Source organism: Hyperolius riggenbachi, chromosome 5 (assembly GCF_040937935.1).
Source record: "Hyperolius riggenbachi isolate aHypRig1 chromosome 5, aHypRig1.pri, whole genome shotgun sequence".
Taxonomy (NCBI): domain Eukaryota; kingdom Metazoa; phylum Chordata; class Amphibia; order Anura; family Hyperoliidae; genus Hyperolius; species Hyperolius riggenbachi.
The window spans coordinates 333,166,268-333,188,517 of record NC_090650.1 but is presented as its reverse complement, the minus strand read 5'-3'; the positions used below and the strand labels follow the sequence as shown (position 1 = coordinate 333,188,517).

Sequence of the window (22,250 nt, the reverse complement as noted above, 5' to 3'; positions counted from 1 at the left end):
CCCTGCACTGGCCATACAGCCCCACAGCATGATGGAACCACCACCATATTTTACTGTAGGTAGCAGGTGGTTTTCTTGAAATGCTGTGTTGTTTTTCCTTCATGCATAACGCCCCTTGTTATGCCCAAATAACTCAATTTTAGTTTCAGCAGTCCACAGCACCTTATTCCAAAATGAAGCTGGCTTGCCCAAATTTGCTTTAGCATACCTCAAGGTGCTCTGTTTTTGCTGTGGGCGGAGAAAGGGGTTCCTCTGAATACAGCATCTCCTTGTGTAAAGTGTGCCGAATGGTTGAACGATGCACAGTGACTCCATCTGCACGTTGTAGGTCTTTGGTGCTGGTCTGTGGGTTGACGCTTACTGTTATCACCATTCGTCGCTTCTGTTTATCCGAGATTTTTCTTAGTCTGCCACTTCGAGCCTTAACTTGAACTGAGCCTGTGGTCTTCCATATCCTCAATATGTTCCTAACTGTGGAAACAGACAGCTGAAATCTCTGAGACAGTTTTCTGTATCCTTCCCCTAAACCATGCTGGTGAACAATCTTTGTCTTCAGGTCATTTGAGAGTTGTTTTAAGTGCCTGTGACCCCTTCTACAGTGCTCAGGGGCCCCAGGAACCTGTAATTAAAGGGCCTACTGGGCAAAATCCCAAGCTCCCGCCGGCTCAGTGCGAGCCTGAGCGCATCTGCACGCACAGTGAGACGAAGACTTTTGGAAGATGGCCTAGTGTCAAGAAGGGCAGCAAAGAAGCCACTTCTCTCCCAAAAAAACATCAGGGACAAATTGATGTTCTGCAGAAAGTATGGTGAATGGACTGCTGCGGACTGGGGCAAAGTCATATTCTCAGATGAAGCTCCTTTCCGATCGTTTGGGGCATCTGGAAAAAGGCTTGGCAGGAGAAGAAAAGGTGAGCGCTACCATCAGTCCTGTGTCATGCCAACAGTAAAGCATCCTGAGACCATTCATGTGTTTGGTTGCTTCTCATCCAAGGGAGTGGGCTCACTCACAATTTTGCCAAAAAACACAGCCATGAATAAAGAATGGTACCAAAACACCCTCCAACAGCAACTTCTTCCAACAATCCAAGAACAGTTTGGTGAAGAACAATGCATTTTCCAGCACGATGGAGCACCGTGTCATAAGGCAAAAAGTGATAACTAAGTAGCTTGGGGACCAAAACATTGGGGACCCCAGATCTTAATCCCATTGAGAACTTGTGGTCATTCCTCAAGAGGCGAGTGGACAAACAAAAACCAACTAATTCTGAGAGACTCAAAGAAGTGATTATGAAAGAATGGGTTGTTATCAGTCAGGATTTGGCCCAGAAGTTGATTATTATTATTATTATTTATTGTATTTATAAAGCGCCAACATATTACGCAGCGCTGGACAATAAATATATACAATGATACAAGGATGACATACATAGGGTTATACACATAGAACAAAGTTATACATACAAATTGTACAAAATACATGATCATGCAATATGGGCTGGTTAGGTAGGCCCAGTAATACAAGTACAGGCTGTCATAGGACAGGAGCACATGATCCTGTAGATTACACCAGGGAGTGGAGGACCCTGCCAGAGGCTTACAATCTAAAGGGAGGGGTGGAAACACTAGGGGGGGCTGTTAAATATTCCTTAGAGAGTTACTGTGTGGTAGGAGGTGGGTAGGCCATCATAAAGAGGTGGGTTTTGAGGGCTTGCTTGAATGTGTTGAAAGAGGGAGCAAGTCTGATGGGTGGTGGAAGGGCATTCCAGAGGGTGGGGGCAGCTCTTGAGAAATCCTGCAGGCGGGCATGGGAGTGTGAAATGCGCGGGGTGGTGAGGCGAAGGTCGTTGGAGGAACGGAGGGGGCGACCTGGTGTATACTTGTGAACAAGATGCGAGATGTAGGTAGGGCATGTTTTGTGCACAGATTGAAAGCATGCCCAGTCGAATTGCAGAGGTCCTGAAAAAGAAGGGCCAGCACTGCAAATACTGACTCTTTGCATAAATCTCATGTAATCGTCAATAAAAGCCCTTGAAATGTATGAAGTGCTTATAATTATATTTCAGTACATCACATAAACAACTGAAACAAGGATCTAAAAGCAGTTTAGCAGCAAACTTTGTGAACACTTATATATTTTTGACAGTCTCAAAACTTTTGGCCAGGACTGTATACGCTGCACAAAAATTAAAGGGAACACAAAATTAAGACATCCTAGATCTGAATGAATTAAATATTCTTATTACTTTGTTCTTTACATAGTTGAATGTGCTGACAACAAAAATTATCAATGGAAATCAAATTTAAAAACACTATGGAGGTCTAGATTTGAAGTCACACTCAAAATTAAAGTGGAAAAAAACACCACAGGCTAATCCAACTTTGATGTAATGTCCTTAAAAAAAGACAAAAATGAGGCTCAGTAGTGTGTGTTGCCTGTATGCCTGCTCCTGATGAGGTTGCAGATGGTCTCCTGAGGGATCTCCTCCCAGACCTTGACTAAAGCATCCACCAACTCTTGGACAGTCTGTGGCGCAACATGGTGTTGGTGGATGGAGCGAGACATGATGTCCCAGATGCGCTCAATTGGATTCAGGTCTGAGTAACAGGCGGGCCAGTCCATAGCATCAATGCCTTCGTTTTGCAGGAACTGCTGACACACTCTAGCTACATGAAGTGTACCATTGTCTTGTATTAGGAGGAACCCAGGGCCAACCGCCAAGTCCAGTCCACCCATGATGCCAAGTGAGGCGACTACCTCAGGCAGCAGAAGTCTGAAGGCAGCACCAGGCAGAAACAGGAAGTGTAGAGTGCCTGGTCAACCTATACCGGGGCAACTGTACCTGGCTAACCTATACTGGGGGCAACTTTACCTAGCTACCAATACTGGGGGCACCTATACCTGGTACCTATCTATACTGAGGGTGTTTTTGGTGGGCTCACTGCAGCTATAACGTATCTGTAAGGATCTGCTCAGCTGTCTGCACGGGCAGACAGCTGTTTGTCCATTCTTTAGGTCTGAATGCTGCAGGTCTCTGGAAAAGATACCTGTCTTCGCTTTGCAAGTTTCAGAGTTGCTCTGCTGAGGAATTTGCATACACTTGTCATGCAAATTGCCTAGCTGTCTCATTTGAAGGCTTGCAGTATAAATACCCTGTTCTCCCAGAATCCCTTGCTGGTCATGATGGTTTGTTCCTGCAAACTCTCCTGGAGTGTCAGCCTTGCTGTCGTTTGCTAAGATTATCTTAGAGTAATTCCCGGGGACTGCACTAGGCATCCCTTCTAGTGCAGTCAGGTTGTATTATCTGTATTGCCTTGTTCTGTCTCTCTGTCTCGATTGTCTTGTCGCCAGCGGCAGTCGACAAGAAATCGTTCTATCTGTTTGGGAGTGTAAGCCAGAGCTGCGGTTGCTACTGGCTGCTCCATCTGCCTGGATTGCATTCGCCCTAGTGGTAGTGGCAGTGCTTCCTTCTGTATTCTGCCTTAGGGGTGCTAACCAGAGCAGCGGTTGCTACTGGTAGCCCCATCTGTTTGTCTGTCTGGATCGCATCCGCTCTAGCGGTAGCAACGGTGGGAGTGTAGGCCAGAGCTGCGGTTGCTGCTGGCTACTCCTTCTCTCTGTCTTGTCTGGTACGAACGCTTGCTGTAGGCTCGGTGAGGTAACCGTTTAGCAAGCGATCGCGTTTTCTATTTCGTATTTGTGTTGCATTGGTTAGTTAGGGTGGCACGCTTAGCACTGGGCGCCTAACGCGCGGTGATCGTGTCTATAACGCGTTCGCTGTTGCGAATGAGTGCGGTGTTCGCGTTTAGCTAGCGTTTGTTATTTTCCTTGATGTTCTAATTGTTGTTGCTTGCTGTGCCTTTTGCTACTCTCGTGCTCTGTCCTGCTCAGTCTTGTGTCTGTTGGCAATTGCCAGTCTGGCGATTGCATTCATACTTTGTTTCTGCTGATGTGTGTTCACCGTTGCTGGGTGGCGACTAGATTGGTGGACACACATTCATTCTGTCTCTGTGCTCATTCTTTATACTTGTGCTCTGTCTAGTTCGGTCTTCTGTCACTATTGGCAATCGCTACTCTTGCGATTGCGTTCCCTCTTCGTTTCCGTTGTTGTGTGTTCACCGTCGCTGGGTGGCGACTAGATTGGTGGACACACATACATTCTGTCTCTGTGTTCTCTCTCTTTAAAGGCGATCTTGTCCTGCATTGCTTCAACTCGTACAATTCCCATCTGGCATCTGTGGCAGTGCAGAGGCTGTGTTCGTCTGCACTCCACAGCTCCATCTGCCGGTGGGAATCTCCCTCTACAGGTGCATAGCACCATAGCTGGGTTCTCTTAATTTACACGCTTGTGGAGGATTTCCGTAGTGTTGGCGCGCGTCCTGTGCGCTGACCACGGAAATAGTTCCACAATCGTTACAGTATCACATCCTCACAAGTTTGCCTCAGGCAGCAAAAAGTCTAGAATCGGCCCTGCCAACCGCACCGCAATATGGTCACACAAGGGGTCTGTGGATCTCATCTCAGTACTTAATGTCAGTCAGGCTACCTCTGACAAGCACATGGAGGGCTGTGGGGCCCCCAAAGAAATGCCACCCCACACCACTACTGATTCACTGCCAAAACGGTCATGCTGGAGAATGTTGCGGGCAGCAAAATGTTCTCCATTGCGTCTCCAGACTCTGTCACATCTGCTCAGTGTGGACCTGCTTTCATCTGTGAAGAGCACAGGGAGCCAGTGGCAAATTTGCCAATCTTGGTGTTCTCTGGCAAATGCCAAATGTCCTGTGGTATTGGGCTGTAAGCACACCCTCATGGATTCTGTTTCTGACCATTTCAGCAGACACATGCTCATTTGTGGCCCTTTGGAGGTCATTTTGCAGAGCTCTGGCAGTGTTCCTCCTTGCGCAAAGGCGGAGTTAGCAGTCCTGCTGCTAGGTTGTTGCATTCCTACGGCCTCCTTCACGCCTCCTAATGTACTGGCCTCTCTCCTGGTAGCGCCTCCATGCTCTCGACCATAATCTGACAGACACAGCAAACTTTCTTGCCACAGCTCGCATTGATGTGCCATTCTGGATGAGCTGCACTATCTGAGCCACTTGTGTGGGTTGTACACTCTGTCTCATGCTTCCACTAGAGTGACAGCACCGCAAGCACTCAAAAGTGACCAAAATATCAGCCAGAAAGCACAGGAACTGAGAAGTGGTCTGTGGTCACCACCTGCAGAACTACTCCTGTATTGGAGATGTCTTGGTAATTACCTATAACTTCCACCTGTTGTCTATTCTATTTGCACAACAGCATGTGAAATTGATTGTCAATCAGTGTTGCTACCTAAGTGGACAGTTTGATTTTACAGAAGTGTGATTGACTTGGAGTTACATTGTGTTGTTTAAGTGTTCCCTTTATATTTTTGAGCAGTGTTTATATGCACACTTTTCCATAATCCCATCTATCCATCATTTGTATGTACTGAAAAGTTATTCTGGTTGAATACAGTTTGACAATCCATCACACACTATACTACTCTTGGTAAAGTTAATCTGAATTTTTCAACATGTCCAATCTCTAAAAATCGAGAAAATTGGGAAATCTGATTTCTTAATAGAAAAAAAAACCCTTTCGATTTTCTGGTACAACCAATCGTTTTAATCAAACAGGGAGAATCAAGCAGAAAAATTGTAACGTGTGGCCACTTTAAGTGTCAATTCACACTGGCATAAAAAACAGTCCTTTTAGCGTAATTAAAAGTACCAGATCCTAACGGAGGTGAACGAATCCAATGTTAATCAGCATAACGGACTGCAAGTTTGGGGCAGGAGTGATTTTTCCGGATCGACGAACGCTTCACAATGACCGCACGCTAATGGAAAGGAGGGTCATGGATGAAAAACTGATGCCTTTTAAAAACTGATCAGTTTTTACAGGGTTATTTTTTTTTTTATCCCGCAGTATGAGCCTGGCCTAAATGGACATGTTTTTAAAAATGTCTTGAAAAGTGCATACAAAAATTGTATGCAACCAAGTGTTTATCAGCTGGCATAAGACAACTTGACACCTGGCACTTGCCTCCATTTGCATGTATTCTTCAGGATTAAAAATCCATGTTTAAATGCAATGTTTGGTCCAGCATCTGAAGCAACATACTGCACTTACTGGGGCGCCATCAGGCATCATGCCGTAAAATGGTTCTAGTACAGTATATGTTACATAGTTATTTGGGTTGAAAAAAGACATACATACATTGAGTTCAACCAGAAAATAAGGTACAACACTAGACTAGCATGTACTGCACTTAACACAAGAGCATTTTATAGATGTTTCACACTATGTGCATTGTATTGCAGTGTGTTGCACTGTTCCTATAATTGTATGAATTGTGTACATTGGTGCAACTACAATTCATGGGGCCCCCAGCAAAACTTTGATGGGGCCCAACCAATGTTCACACCCCTTGCCTCCCCTTGGTGCACTTCACAGCCCTGGAGCCCACCTCACAATGGTCATAAAGCAATTGTGGCCATCATGATCTTAATGCCCATAAGGAGTGTAGCCACAAAAACACCTGATGATGGATTACCACTGATGCAGTCAACTACAGACTTTTACACAGGAGTAGGAGGGTAGTATGCACACACATTACACAGGAGTGGGAGGGTAGTATGCACACACATTACACAGGAGTGGGAGGGTAGTATGCACACACATTACACAGGAGTAGGAGGGTAGTATGCACACACATTACACAGCATTGAGAGACAAAAGGTGAAGAGAACCCTGGCCAAAAGGCCTTACAGTCTAAAGGTTTAAAGAGACTCTGTAACAATTTTTTCAGCTTTAGTTCTTCTATCCTATGAGTTCTTATGCCTGTTCTAATGTGCTGGGGCTTACTGCAGCTCTTCCTAATTACACTGTCTCTGTAATAAATCAATGTATCTTTCCTCTGTCCTGTTTGTCGGGCTAAAGCTTGATTGTGTGGAATGTGCAGGGCTGCTTGTGATTGGTAGAAGCGATACACACCCTCTGCAGGCCCCCTGCATACTCACACACTATGCTTAGCTGAGCCTATTAGAAGTTGGTTAGTTTGTTTGTAAACATTGCCTAAAACTGTTAATTACAAGCCAGGATTGCAGCAGAGAGTGGCAGAAACAGCACAGAGGGGCACAGGAGAAAATAAGGAATAGAATGGTATGCTTTTTAGTGTAAGAATATTAGAGTACAGATTCTCTTTAAGGTATAGGTTGGTAGGTAAGGGAAAGCTGTGTATGAGGTGATAGTCAGTGGCTGAGTGTGTCCTAGGTAGGAGAGTATTCTTGCCTGAAGAGGTTTCAGATTGCACCTAAAAAGAGTAAATGTACGTGAGTGGCGGGTGTGTTGAGGGAGAGTGTTCCAGAGGAGGGGAGAGGCTCGAGAAAAGTCTTGTAAACGGTTGTGAGAAAAGGTGACCACAGAGGAAAACAGGAGAACAAAAGAATAAAGAAGTGCTTGCTGCATTCTTTCAGAAATCACATGCAAATTCTCATAGCCATGCATGGCACCGCTAGAAGGAATCAGATGCAAATTTTAATTTGCACCATTTGCAAACAGAAACCATTTGCATTAGTGGAAACGGGCCCTGCATTATTTTTATGGGTAATGTGAAAAAATGTGCCCCTTGCATAGTAATGTCTGCTTTATAGCGTGAGTGTTAGGGCTGGTTCACACGGGCGTCTGCTGAGGTTTTGCTTGGCATTGCGTTCAAACGCCAGCGTTTAAAAGCTAGCTTTTGAAAGCTTTTGAAAAGCATTCAAGGCTAGCAGTTCTGGTCTCTACTATTGTTTCCTCGCGTTTACTGCCTCTGAAAGCAGCATGTTGCTTTTGAGACTAGACGCAACGCTGGGATCTACTGCCAGGCTTTCATGAAAGCCTGCAAAAGCCAGCTCTAAACGCTCCCATTCACTTGCATGGGATGGCAGTAGATCCCAAAAAACGCTGCATCTGAAACGCTGCGTTAAACGCCACAAAAACGCCCGTTTGAACCAGCCCTTATGGAATTCAGAAAATGTGAACTTGGCCTAAACGCTTTCAGAACGTCTATAGGGCAAACATTTCCTTGGGACCCGGCTGGGGAACTGTACGTGGCATTCTTTCTTTCAGCACCTCGGAGAATAGCATGCACCTGTGTTGATTACTCAGTCCAGTAGGTGGCAGCAGTATACCTGCAAAACAGCAAGCAGCCATTTAAAGAACACAAGGAGAAGTGTGATCTGTCAGTCCCGAGCCCGGCTCCAGCCGCCGCTAGAGCTTCCAGTGAAGCACAGAGTACAGGGAACAGAGGCATGAGCCATTTTGCCAGTCCTGGGAAGGGGCTTTCTGTGGGGCTTACAGGCACTAATTGTCTCTTGCTTGATGAACGGGCGCAGAAGAAAAGGGAACTGAAGCATTTGGACGGGCTTTTAGCGCACCAGGCTGCCCCTCATCCAATTCATTAGAGGAGCTGCTGAAGCGGAGCAGCATCCCTCTGTTATAGGCTAGGGGAACAATAGTGCAGCCTGCGCCTCTTTGTGACGGAATAAGTGTGCTGGCTGGCTGTAGTTCCATGGCAGGACGCGAGGGAATCCTCTGCTGACTGACTGAGAGAAACTGTCCTGCCTGACATGGACGAGCTGGGCAGCCCATCTCCATAGAGGGGACCTGCTATCTGGGGAGAGGGGCGAGCAGGGGCTCTCCTGGCAGACGCAGCAACAGCCTCCGAGGGCTGCAACCTGTTCCCCAGCTCTCTGTGCACTGCTCGCTACATGTGCTGGCAGCAGCGGAGGGACACAGGGAAGTTTGCTAGCAGCAGCATCATCCAGAGCGTGTGGGACTGTGCTGGAGAAGGAGGACCCCCCTGCCCTTCATTCTGGGCTGAGCCTGTCAGGACATAAAGGCGGCGCAGCCGGGATAGAGACTTGTGTCAGGCAGGTGTCTGCACAGCCCCGGATCTGGGGGAAGAAGCATCGGGACAGCCCAGCCTGGCGAGCAGAAGGGAGACGAGGCACGTAGAAGGACAACAGAAACATCTGAGACTTGTCTGTGTGCCTCCCCCCCCGCACCCCCTCACCCGCCCAGCCAGCCATTGGGCACACTGACATCCTGCCATCCTCCTCCTCATCCTCCTCAGAGCCGTCCCCCCCGGGTGTCTCTCCGCTGCTCCGGGACCCTCACAGGTGCAGCATGGAGAGCGATCGGGACATGTACCGCCACTTCCAGGACTGGTGCCTCAGGACTTATGGGGACTCCGGCAAGACCAAGACCGTCACCCGCAAGAAATACGAGCGGATCGTGCAGCTGCTCAATGGCTCCGAGTCCAGCTCCACGGATAATGCCAAATTCAAATTCTGGGTGAAATCTAAGGGCTTCCAGCTGGGCGACGCGGACGAGGTGAACCCCGGGGACAAGCAGGTGCTGTACGTCCCTGTGAAGAGCGCGGTGAGTGATGGGTGCCCCGGCAGTAGCGGGCACAGGGTGGCATAGCCTGACATGGGATCCGGGGGGAGGGAGGGAGGGGGGCTTTGTACTGCACCTCTCTGCTCCCTTCCTTTGTGTTCCCGGTGCCCTGTGCCATTGGCCATTGTGCGATGCTGCAATTTGTCACTCTTTATTACACAGGTTGCCAAGGTGATGGTGAAGCAGCCGGTCACACTATGCCATGACATGACCTTATGGGCATTTGGCTGGCGCACTGCCCTGTTTCTACCCGGCCCCCCTTCCCCCATCTACTTTTATCGCTGGCATGGCTGGTTTGCTGTGAGCGGCTTTGCCCTCCCCTCCTGTCCCGATGGCTGGAGAAGGGTGTCTGATGCCTGGCTGGGTGCCAGCAGTGGCGCTGGCCCTTTTATTCGGGGCTTTCCCGAGGCTCATTGTGAGAGCGGCTCAGCGGGCAGGCAGGCAGGCATACACTGACACACACATTGCTGCTGAGGAGGCTGGATAGGCTTGTGTACAGCGAGTGGAGGTGAGCCGTCAGGATGGGGAAGAGCGGCTGCTCCGTGCATTGCTGCTAGCAGCATCTCGCTGCGCTCAGCCTGGCTGCCTAGCAGCAGCCTCATCCTAGGGACCACTCTCCCTCCTGCACAGGATGCCTAGCAGCAGCCTAATTCTAGGGACCACTGTTACTCCTGCACAGAATGCCTAGCAGCAGCCTCATCCTAGGGACCACTCTCCTTCCTGCACAGAATGCCTAGCAGCAGCCTCATCCTAGGACCACTCTCCCTCCTGCACAGGATGCCTAGCAGCAGCCACATTCTAGGGGCCACTCACCCTCCTGCACAGGATGCCTAGCAGCAGCCTCATCCTAGGACCACTCTCCCTCCTGCACAGGATGCCTAGCAGAAGCCTCATCCTAGGACCACTCTCCCTCCTGCACAGGATGCCTAGCAGCAGCCACATTTTAGGGGCCACTCACCCTCCTGCACAGGATTCCTAGCAGCAGCCACATCCTAGGACCACTCTCCCTCCTGCACAGGATGCCTAGCAGAAGCCTCATCCTAGGACCACTCACCTTCCTGCACAGGGTGCCTAGCTGCAGCCTCATCCTAGGACCACTCTCCCTCCTGCACAGAATGCCTAGCAGCAGCCACATTTTAGGGGCCACTCACCCTCCTGCACAGGATTCCTAGCAGCAGCCACATCCTAGGGACCACTGATACTTCTGCACAGGATTCCTAGCAGCTTCCACATCCTAGGGACCACTCACCTTCCTGCACAGGGTGCCTAGCAGCAGCCACATCCTAGGGACCACTCTCCCTCCTGCACAGAATGCCTAGCAGCAGCCACATTCTAGGGGCCACTCACCCTCCTGCACAGGATGCCTAGCAGCAGCCACATCCTAGGGACCACTGATACTTCTGCACAGGATTCCTAGCAGCTTCCACATCCTAGGGACCACTCACCCTCCAGCACAGGATGCCTAGCAGTAGCCACATCCTAGGGACCACTGTTACTCCTGCAAAGGATGCCTAGCAGCAGCCTTATCCTAGGGACCACTGTTACTCCTGCACAGGATGCCTAGCAGCAGCCACATTCTAGGGGCCACTCACCCTCCTGCACAGGATGCTTAGCAGCAGCCACATCCTAGGGACCACTGATAGTCCTGCACAGGATTTCTAGCAGTGGCCACATCCTAGGGACCACTGATATGCCTGCACAGGATTTCTAGCAACAGCCATATCCTAGGGACCACTCACCCTCCTGCACAGGATCCTTAGCAGAAGCCGCAACTTAGGGACCACCCACCCTCCTGCACAGGGTGCCTAGCAATAGCCACACCCTAGGGACCACTCACCCTACTGCACAGGATTCCCAGCAGCTTCCACATCCTAGGGACCACTCACCCTCCTGCACAGGATGCCTAGCAGCGGCCACACCCTAAGAACCACTGACTCTCCTGCACAGGGTGCCTAGCAGCAGCCGCATCTTAGGGACCACTCATCCTCTTGCAAAGGATTCCTAGCAGCAGCTAAATCCTAGTGACCACTGATCCTCCTGCACAGGATGCCTAGCAGCAGCCACATCCTAGGGACCACTGATCCTCCTGTACAGGGTGCCTAGCAGCAGCCACATCCTGGGGACCACTCACCGTCCTGCACAGGATGCCTAGCAGCAGCCACATCCTAGGGACAACTCACCCACCTGCACAGGATACCTAGCAGCAGCCACATTCTAGGGACCACTCACCTTCCTGCACAGGATGCCTAGCAGCAGCCTCATCCTAGGAACACTCTCTCTCCTGCACAGGATACCTAGCAGCAGCCACATTCTAGGGACCACTGGCCCTCCTGGACAGAGCCAGCTCAGCCAGCATCTGCTAGATAGAGGAAAAACACAGCTACCAGCCACAAGTAGTGACCGCATTCAATTCTACAACTCAGAGATGGCTTCTATAGCTGGGGGTAAGGAATACCATGGCAACATTGCTCAAGAGTTCAGCAGTTTCTTAACGTAGTATAACCATTTCAATTGTACCATGGAATACTTGTACGTACTTATCCTTAGTATGTATATACTGCATGTGTGTGTATATAAATATTTATCTATCTACCTACATATCTACCTATCTCACAATCATATGCATTACTTTACATGAGGACAGTGTATGTGACAGAAAAGTGACTGCAGATGATGCTGATGATCTACTCTGTCTGCATTTTCATACATTTCCATACATTTTGAAAGTATTGATGATTTATGTATATTATCTTTTTATGACTGGTTTTCATTTTTTAACATTTTTGAAGAAAAGTGCACGTTATGAAACAAAAATGACTGACCCAGAGAGCTTGCAATCCACTGTCATTAATTATTTTTTCTGTGAATTTTGAAAGTACTGATATACAGTTTTACTATAATTGACTGATACAGAAAGCTTACCATCTACATTGGGAACTTCACTGTAAAGTTTTATGAATTTAGCGAAGGTGTATTATTATTATTATTATTATTTTTACCACTGACTGTATGAGAACTGCACACAGGTAAAATTGACTTATTACAATCTAGGGAACATTGTCATACTTATTTATGAACCTTGAAAGTAACTTGAGCATTTTTTTTTACTATAACTATATCCTGAGAAAAGCACAATTTATGATGTTAAGAGTGACTGTCTGAACCAGAGAGCTTCCTATCTACTTACTGTATGCCACCATAGATTTTAACAGCAGCACATTATTTTTTCATTAATTATCTTAGAATGAGTGTCACGAAGATGTTGGCACTGTATAATTCCTACATGGTAATAATGTTGTGTGGGGGGAAAAAGCGTTATTTTGATATGGTTGAAGTAGATCAATGGTCCTCAAACTAAGCCCCGCGGGCCGAATTCTTTTTTACTGGCCCCCCACACACAAAATGTTTTATAGATGCGGTCAGCTACAACTTTACATATTGGTGGTCAGCATATAGAATGAAGCCAGAAAGCAGTAACTCGCTGGTTTCCAATCAAATTCCACATCAGGTGACACTGCTGTCCAATTGGACTGCAGGTTGTGTCACCTGGGTATGCTTCACTGTCTTGCCCGCAAAGTCATCTACATCATTTTATGTATACTCCGGCCCCCCAGCAGTCTGAAGTATGTTGACCCGGCCCTCGACCCAAAATGTTTGGGGACCCCTGACGTAGATGGAAGTTTCATTAGTACAGACACTTCTGTTTATAGATTCTAGATTCATGAACTGATGGCTCTGTTTATTTGCTAATACTGCACACTGTAACCTTTTTCACGTGATTTGGTTTGCTAGACATCTGGGTAGATTTTTCCATGATGTGTGTTATATACACTGCACAGTTTAGTTAAGTTTGGTTGCATAGTGATGTGTTGAGTATCTAGAATGTGACAGGCAGAGTAGGTTACCTCTATTTTATCTTCACTGATAATTCTGGTGTTTAGGATTTTAGTTACTTTGTTACTCTTGAAGGAGTAGCAGCTCAGCTGTCATCCAGCCCTCAGTGTTGGGGACCAATAGAACTATGTGACATCATCACAGCATGACATGACAGTGCCTTGTCACTCGATGCCGTGCTCCCGCTTTGTTTATTCTGTCAGGCTGAGTAAGTTAGTCCCCAGAGTGGATTTTAGTTACTGGTGAATGCATATTACATTTTAGTGTTTAAATGGAGTAAATGGATCAGTGTCTGAATGGAGAAAACAGAAAATAATCTCAAGGTGGAGTGTGATGTAGCTGTTTTGTTTGGAATATAGTAATTGATGCCAGTTTAATGATAGAGCATATTTTATACAGTTGTCTTGCGACTGAAAATAGGTTCTGTCATCATACCGTATATTAGTATTATTATTTTTAAGCTTTGTATAGAAAGGGAAAAAGGGTTATGACTTGTTAGGTCTATATTGCTCTCTACATTGAGGATATTTCCATTTACTGTCTGTGCTCTTACCAGTGACAGGAATGCTAAATGTCTCTCAGACAGTAGGGTGAAACTCTAATTAGAACTTCATGAATTTTTGAGTAAGAGAGGTAAACTAAAGCTGGTCATACACTGGTCAACGTGGCCAACAGATAGATCACTTTCTGATCATATAATAACCGAATCCCTCCAGTGAGTGGCATGACTATGTAATCTGTAAAGTGCTGCAGAAGATGCCAGTGCTATATAAATAAATAATAATAATAATAATAATAATTATATGATAGGACATTAGACTAGGACTATGGTAGAGATGAGATTATGAGCTCCTCAGAGGACAGTCTGTGACATGACTATGTACTTTGTAAAGTGCTGCAGAAGGTGTCAGTGCTGCATAAATACACAATAATATTTTGGTAGGACATTAGACTATGTCTATGGCAACCCATAAAGTTTGGTAAGTCCTTATATATACTGCCGGAAGTATTATTATCTAATTTTAAAGTACATTTTCTGGTTCAGGTTTTTCATAAGGTTACATACCAGTGAGGAAGGGGTTAAGGTGAGACCCTAGGCAAGGGTGATTAAAGTTTGACTTCAGGAATAAATGTAGCCATTAGAAATAGTACAGGACGGTGTGCTTGGTTGCAGCTAGTTAAAGAACACAGCAGTAATGGCCGATTCACACTCGGAATCCAAAGTGCAATCTCAATCGTGATTTTGCATCGCGATTTGCGCGATTCCTGTTCATTAGAAGTAGAATTACAAGTGTTGCAGTGAGAATGATCTCATAGGGGTACAATAGCAGCAGCGGTTTGCTGATCGCTGGCGATCAGCAAAGCTCTAAAAAGTGCTCAAGTGTGAACCAGCCCTAAAAACTACCTGTACTCGCATTAGAGTCTCGACAGAGAAAGCCACAAATGTGGCTTAAAATATACCATAGTGGAACAAAACAAGTTTTAGATACCTGTTTCTTCTTTGTATCGTCAGACATGTGGGTGCAAAGTGTGCAGAAAGAGGGCATACAGAGTGGAAAGAGTGAGTTTTACAGTGGCAGCAGGGCGGGAAGGCCGGAGACAAGAAGGGGCCCCAAAGTATCTGATTAAATAAAGGACATACACAATTTTCACATTTTACTTTAAGGGCTTTAGAAGACTTCTGCAGGTGACAGAGCCCTCATAAAAACACAGACCTGGTGCTACACTCACAGCAAGTCACTATGGAGACAACAGAGACTCACTGCTGGGGCACATGTCCCTCCGAGGTGCTACTCCCATGTCCTGATCTCACTATGCTGTCCTGGCCACTTCTCTGTTTGTGTGTTTTCTGCACAGGAAAACTGAGAACCAATGTTAATCAGTTGGCTTGTGCACACTTTTTCTCTGTCAATTACTCTACTCTGTGATAAAATGTGCATGTTTTCACACATACAGACACACATGGGGCTTGATTCACTAAACCGTGATAACTCAAATATCACACCTTATGAAAAGATATCACACCTTATGAAAAGATATCACACCTTATCAAAGTTAACATACCTTATCAGAGTAGCATAGCGAGCGCTACAAACTCGCAGGGGCTCAGGGCAGGGCGAGTGCCATTGCCAATAAGCAGGCATAAGTTTGTAGCGCTCGGTATGCTACTCTGTTAAGGCGTGTTAACTTTGATAAAGCGTGAGATCTTTGATAAGGTGTGATATATTTTCATAAGGGGCTAGATTCACTAAACCGTGATAACTCATATCACGGCCATTTCCGTGTGCGTTTTCTTGTGATCGCGAATTTGCGTGCGCAATTGTATATTTGCACGCTCAATCACGATCGCACGCAAACGTGAAAACGGCAGTGATATGAGTTATCACGGTTTAGTGAATCAAGCCCCAGGTGTGATATCTTTTCATAAGGTGTGATCTTTGATAAGGTGTGATATTTGAGTTATTACGGTTTAGTGAATCAAGCCCACGGTGTGCAGAAAAAGCATACAGGAAAACGCAAACAGAAAACTGACAGACAAGTGTGTTCCCTGCCACAGCGTTTTTAGTACAATCAATCTGTCCACCTCTGATGGAGCAAAGCTGACTCTGCAGACTCCTCCAGCATCATTACAGTACACAGCACCTGGGAAGGGGATGGAAAGGCTGGGAACAGGGCGTTCAACACAAGACTCTGCTGCTCACTGAATAGGGACTGTCTACAAATCTTTGTCTACCAACTTTGTATGAAGATTTGAATCAGGATGGTACCATTTTCTGGCTAACTTAAAAATATAAAAGTACGCTTTTGGCTATTGTGCTTTTATCAGACTTGAATCATGCATGCTGACAAGTTGGTAAAGCACACAGCTATATACATGAATTTTTAAGTTAGCCAATAAATGGTATCATCCTGATTCAAAACTTGTTGCTTTTACTGATGGCTAACACACTACAATACTCTAAAGCTTTGTATGATTCCTTATCAGTGGCTAAGCAGATGCAGTCAATAGAACAATTGTGCAGAAAACTTTTTCTCTCCGCACCCTTAGTTTTCAGTCTCTCAGGACAGGGAAAATAACCTTTTTTTTCCTGGACTGCCAGAAAATTTACAGTGCCTTTCTAGACAGCTCTGTGCTTTTGGGGATCGCCTGTAGTGTCTGTGGTTTGAAATGCCTCTGTGTGTAAGGTACCAAATTTCAGGTCATTTATATAGGGTGCCAAATCTTAGAACGTTTAAGAAGGGAAACCAATCCCAGGGAATTTAGTTATCGTACTAAATCTCAGAGAATTTATGTGCAGTACCAAATCTCAAGGAATTTATGTATGGTATGAAAGCTTTATGTCAGGCATGCAATCTTAGGGAATCACATGCACGCATTTTATCAAACAAATGGGTCCCTCCCATTACAGTAATAGCAGAGGTGTAAAAGCCTTACAAACTTCAAAATACCTTCTTATTAAGAGGTAAGCCATAAATGCTGGGAATTGTCATCCCTTAAAGGATACCACAACTGACATGTGGCATAATGAGATAGACATGGGTATGTACAGTGCCTGGCACACAAATAACTATGCTGTGTTCCTTTTTTTCTTTCTCTGCCTGAAAGAGGTAAATATCAGGTATGTAAGTGGCTGACTCAGTCCTGACTCAGACAGGAAGTGACTACAGTGTGACCCTCACTGATAAGAATGTCCCCCTTTTTTATCTCTTTCCTGCTCTCATAAGCTATTTTCTTCTAGGAAAGTGTTTTATAGTTGGAATTTCTTATCAGTGAAGGTCACACTGTAGTCACTTCCTGTCTGAGTCAGGACTGAGTCAGCCACTTACATACCTAATATTTACCTCTTTCAGGCAGAGAAAGAAAAAAAGGAACACAGCATAGTTATTTGTGTGCTAGGCACTGTACATACCCATGTCTATCTCATTATGCCACATGTCAGTTGTGGTATCCTTTAATGATGGCACTTCTCTCTAAACTCTCTCTACACATACCCCCCCCCCCCCCCCCGACCTTCCTCAACAAACACATTGGTTGTATCATCCTTTTAAATATTGACTACTGATCGCTGGGGGTGGGGGGTTTAAGTGGCAGGCTGGCAATGCCCCCTGTTGTGTTTCAATTGAGAGGTGTGAGGATATATGCTTTCCCATGCTCTCCCAATCAGAGGGTGACAAGGGCCTTGGTCTTGTTTAGCTGAAATTTTTAAGATCATCTCAAGGCCTGTTACGTGAGCACTGCCTTTTGGGGGTAACAGTATATTATACTGTATTATGCTTTCGCATACTCTTACATACAGTTTGTTACTAGTGTAGTGGTTAGGAAAAAGACATCTTTTTAATGAAAGTTTTGCCTGGACTGGGACTTTTTAAATATCGGTATGCATATTATGAGAACTCCTTGTGTACAAATTTAAAGAGGAACTTCAGTGAAACTAACGTAATGAACAAAAGTGCTTAATTTTTACAATAATTATGTATACATGATTTAGTCAGTGTTTGCCCATTGTAAAATCTTTCCTCTCAATGATTTACATTCTGACATTTATCACATGGTGACATTTTTACTGCTGGCAGGTGATGTCAGTGGAAGGAGATGCTGCTTGCTTTTTTGGCAGTTGGACTCAGCTGTAAACAGCTGTTATTTCCCACAATGCAATGAGGTTCACAGACAGGAAACTGTCAGGGCCATGGTCCTGACATCACACTGTGGGAGTGGTTTCATCACCATATCAGCCATACAGAGCCCCCTGATGATCTGTTTGTAAAAAGGAAAAGATTTATCATGGGAAATGGGGTATCAGCTACTGATTGGGATGAAGTTCAATTCTTGGTTACAGTTTCTCTTAAAAATGCATCTTACCAGGCAGGAAAAGCCTTCAGAATGGGGGTTGTCCTTGCAAATGAGGGGCATTTGGCAGCTATGTGACAACTATGATCACAATGTGAACACTTTGGCCTGTGTTTCTCTCCAGACTTTGTTATTATTCTGTGAGTGTATCTCCAATGCCTGTTGGGAGCCTGATTCATAAATTCACCTCCCTTTCTGTGACGCAGAGTTTCCTGCGATTTCCTGGGTGGCCACCCCTGGCATCAGTGCCTGACCTTTTGTTCTAGAACCTCTTTCTGCCAGTAACAAATTCCTTGTGGAAACATCCACCTACAATCCCAGATCACTGGGAAGTGACTGATTCGTGCCTCCTCCCCATCACCCCGGCACACTGCAAACAACACGTCCTCGCTGCCTGAGGAGCGGGACATGATCTGTGCGCGTGTTAACCCTTCCCGTTGCCAAAACATGTTTATTCTAGAGTAGGTAGGCTGCTTGGCCTATTGTAGCATGATGTGAATTGCAGTATTGGGAGAATGGAAGTGTTTGTTGCTCTCTCTTCAGTCTGACACTGTGGGGATCTGTATGGGGCTGTGTATGTGTGTATATTTATATATGTAAAACGAGCTATCACAGCCTCCCGAACTGCCCCTTATATTATCCACACCCTTATGGACTGTATACCCTAGCCTTCGATATTTTTTCCTCATTCCAATCCCCCCCCCCCCCCCCCCCCACACACACACACACACACACCATGTTAAAGTTTTGCTTTGGCAATGCTAAATGTATTTGGTCTTGACATTAGAGCTTTTGTGGTTTTGGATTTGCTATCATATGGAGTATGTGTATATAGGACAAGTTATCTGTATAACTAAAAGGCAGTTGAAATACTTTTCCTCCTACTGCGCCTGCGCTGGACGCTCCCGGCAATGGGAGTGTGATTGAGGATGTGCGCAGCCAGGGCCGCACAGGCGCAGTGGTCATCGACTGGCCAGTTGGGGGAAAGAGAAACTTAGCCGCGGCGGTGGACCGAAGGATCGTTGATGGACTTTGCGGGCTCAGGGCGGCTGCAGGGGGCTGGTAGGAGGTTAGTGAAACTGTTTTTTCCCTTCGGTTTAGGTACACTTTAAAGTGACACTGAAGTGGAAAAAAACATGAGATAATGAATAGTATGTGTAGTACAGATACTTGATAGAACATTAGTAGCAAAGAAAAGAGTCTCATATTTATATTTTCAGTTATTTAGCTTTTTTTCTTATAACATTGCATCCTTCATTCATATTTGCAGTTTACAAACCACACTCTATTTTGAACTATAAAACAAAGCGAAGCTGACGACCCTTTCAACTTCCCTGCAGTAAAATCATATCTGAAACTGTCTCACAGTTTTTTACAAAGTACAAAGTACAAGTGCACGTGCTTCAGAAAACAGGACTGTCTTTCACCCAAGTTGGGTGGAAGAGCTCAGATAGATAACAACTGAAGTTTCTTAACTCTTTGTGTACTGGAAAACAATATGAGACTATTTTCTTTGCCACGAATGTTCTATTTTTATTTGCTGTACCACACATAAAATTCATTATATTATAAGTTTATTTTCACTTCAGTGTCACTTTAATACTGTCCTGGGCTCAGCAGAGGATAAACCCAAAACAGAGGAAAAATTAAGGAAATTACTTAATGAAATAACTCATAGATGCTGAAGCAAACCTAAAGAGGAACTCCATTGAAAATAATGTAATAAAAAAGTGCTTCATTTTTACAATAATTATGTATAAATGATTTAGTCAGTGTTTGCCCATTGTAAAATCTTTTAGATCCCTGATTTACATTCTGACATTTATCACATGGTGACATGTTTACTGTTGGCAGGTGATGTAACTGCTGCATGCTTTTTTGGCAGTTGGAAAAACAGCTGTTTCCCACAATGCAGCAAGGTTCACAGACAGGAAACTGCCAAGAGTACGTACTCAGAGTATCTTGTGGGAGGGGTTTCACCACAATATCAGCCATACAGCGCCCCCTGATGGTCTGTTTGTGAAAAGTAAATAGATTTCTCATGTAAAAGGGGGAATCAGCTACTGATTGGGATAAAGTTCAATTCTTGGTCGGAGTTTCTCTTTAAGTCTCTCTTTGTAAAAAGAATTACCACATCTTCTGCTTTCTGAAATAAAGTCTTGCCCCATGCTCTGTCCCTCAGTGTTTCCTGTGGCTACTCAGCTGGTCATGTGATTGACTTAGAGCCACAGCAGGCAGCGAATTTTCCTCCCAGCAGCCTTTGTCAGGGCTTGTTCACACAACACAGCACATACACAAACTTGATTTTGTCAGCAGCTGCAAAGCAATAGAAAACATGCATCATGCGATAAAATGTGTCTGGCCGTGTTACATCGCAACGTGCCAGAATGCACAGCTGTACTGTGAACAGTAACATGAATCTCAGTATACAGTACTTTCATGTTACCATGTGTATTGCACACTATGCGCTGGGTCATAACTGACAGCACAGCACATAGTGTGAATGAGCCCTTAGCTCTGTGAAGGATTCTTTGAACGTTTGCCAGAAGTCAGTCGAGCATGTATAAGGATTACTTTTCCCTGGTTGTATATGTGAGGACTGTTACCTGCTAATAGTAGCAGAGAGATAAATCCAGGAAGGGTAATTTTCCTGGCTGGATTTGCCCAGGTGTTTATAAATATATTCTTTACAAAGAAAATGTTCCCATATTTAGAAGGGGTGAGTAATCCACTTATTTTGAGTCTCAGCCAGAAATCAGATTGTACCTGTCGAAAATAAACGATTCGACCCAAGGAGGAACTTTTGCTGTTGTTTGACATTGCTCTAACCACCCTGAAGTAAAATACATACCTGACTGTTTTCTCTAAGGCAGAGATCACACTTGGAATCACTAGCAGTTTTCCCGCATGCAGAAACGCTCCAGATGTGACAGCCCATGTTAATCAGTGGGCTGCCTCATATTAGTAGGGTTCCCCGATGCAGGAAAAAAACTGCATGCACTGCTTTTCCGCACACTGTGTTCGATTCCCATCAGGGCCGTGCAGAGGGTCCTTAAGTGGGGGGTGCTCAAATTTTAAAAAGGTGCCTGGCAATGCCTTCCCCCGCATGCCCCCCGCTCCTCGTTTCTGGCTAGGGGGGTATTGATTGTCATGCTGCTGAATGCAGATGATGGGTGGCATGTGGGTTCTGGGTGTAAGTACTGAGTGTCATGTGGGTTCTGGCTATGGTTGGGTATCGAGTGTCAAGCGGGTGTTGATTGCAAGAACTTAGTGCCATGTAAGATCTGGGTGCATGTACTGGATGTCATGTGGGTGCTGGGTGCAGGTACCGGGTGTGACATGGGTGCGAATACTTGGTGCCATGCCTGTACTGGGTGCTGGCTATGGGTGGGCTTTGGGCATCACATGGGTTTTGAATGCAGGTACTTTGGGTGCAGTTAAGTGGTTAAGTGGATGCTTGGTGCAGATAGTGGGTGCCATGTGGAAGCTGTGTGCAGGTGTGAGTACTGGGTGCAATTTTAAGCCTGGGTGCAGATACTTGGTGTCATGTGAGTGTGAGTACTGGGTGCCAGCTATGAGGGGAAGGGGTGGCTGATGGGAAAAGTAGAGGTCAGTGTGGGTGCTGCAGGAAGGGGCAGGGCCATGCAGCGGATCCTCAAGGGTGTGGTGCTCAAATTTGAAATCAATAAATCGTGCTAAATTGTGTATGTAATACCCCCTCTCCATAAAGCATAAGGCAGTCTTATTCAGCCCCCCCCCCCACACACACCTTTATAGCAGTATCAGGCAGACTGTGTGCCTCCTTCCAACTCTTTTGGTGCTACCACCCTCAAATCAGCAGTGATAGGTGCCCACTGTTAGTGGGTTAGAGTGGGCACAGTGGAGCCCACTGTAGAGGCACAGACTCACCTTTCATTACTGGGACCTCTGTCCCTCTTGATCAGCACCCAAGCCTCTTTTCAGGCAAAGAAGTGGTTACCAATATGCAGTGGGTGCTAAGCATTAGTAGATGCAAAACTGCAGTAAGTGCCAAGGTGCAGTGGG

General features: G+C 45.8%; 1 protein-coding gene across 5 annotated transcripts in view; it reads left to right on the top strand.

Annotated features, from left to right (window-relative positions):
* The first annotated feature begins 8,272 nt into the window (after nucleotides 1–8,272).
* Nucleotides 8,273–22,250, top strand: part of NOL4 (nucleolar protein 4) — a 401,146-nt gene continuing 387,168 nt past the window's right edge. For 4 of the 5 annotated variants that reach the window (XM_068237327.1, XM_068237326.1, XM_068237325.1 and 1 more), the window contains exon 1: nucleotides 8,273–9,445. In XM_068237327.1, coding sequence (XP_068093428.1) covers nucleotides 9,191–9,445 — 255 coding nt within the window. In that variant the 5' untranslated portion in view covers nucleotides 8,273–9,190. Of the gene's footprint in view, nucleotides 9,446–11,743; nucleotides 11,908–22,250 lie in introns of those variants that run through there. The other variant, XM_068237329.1, reaches the window with a different exon arrangement.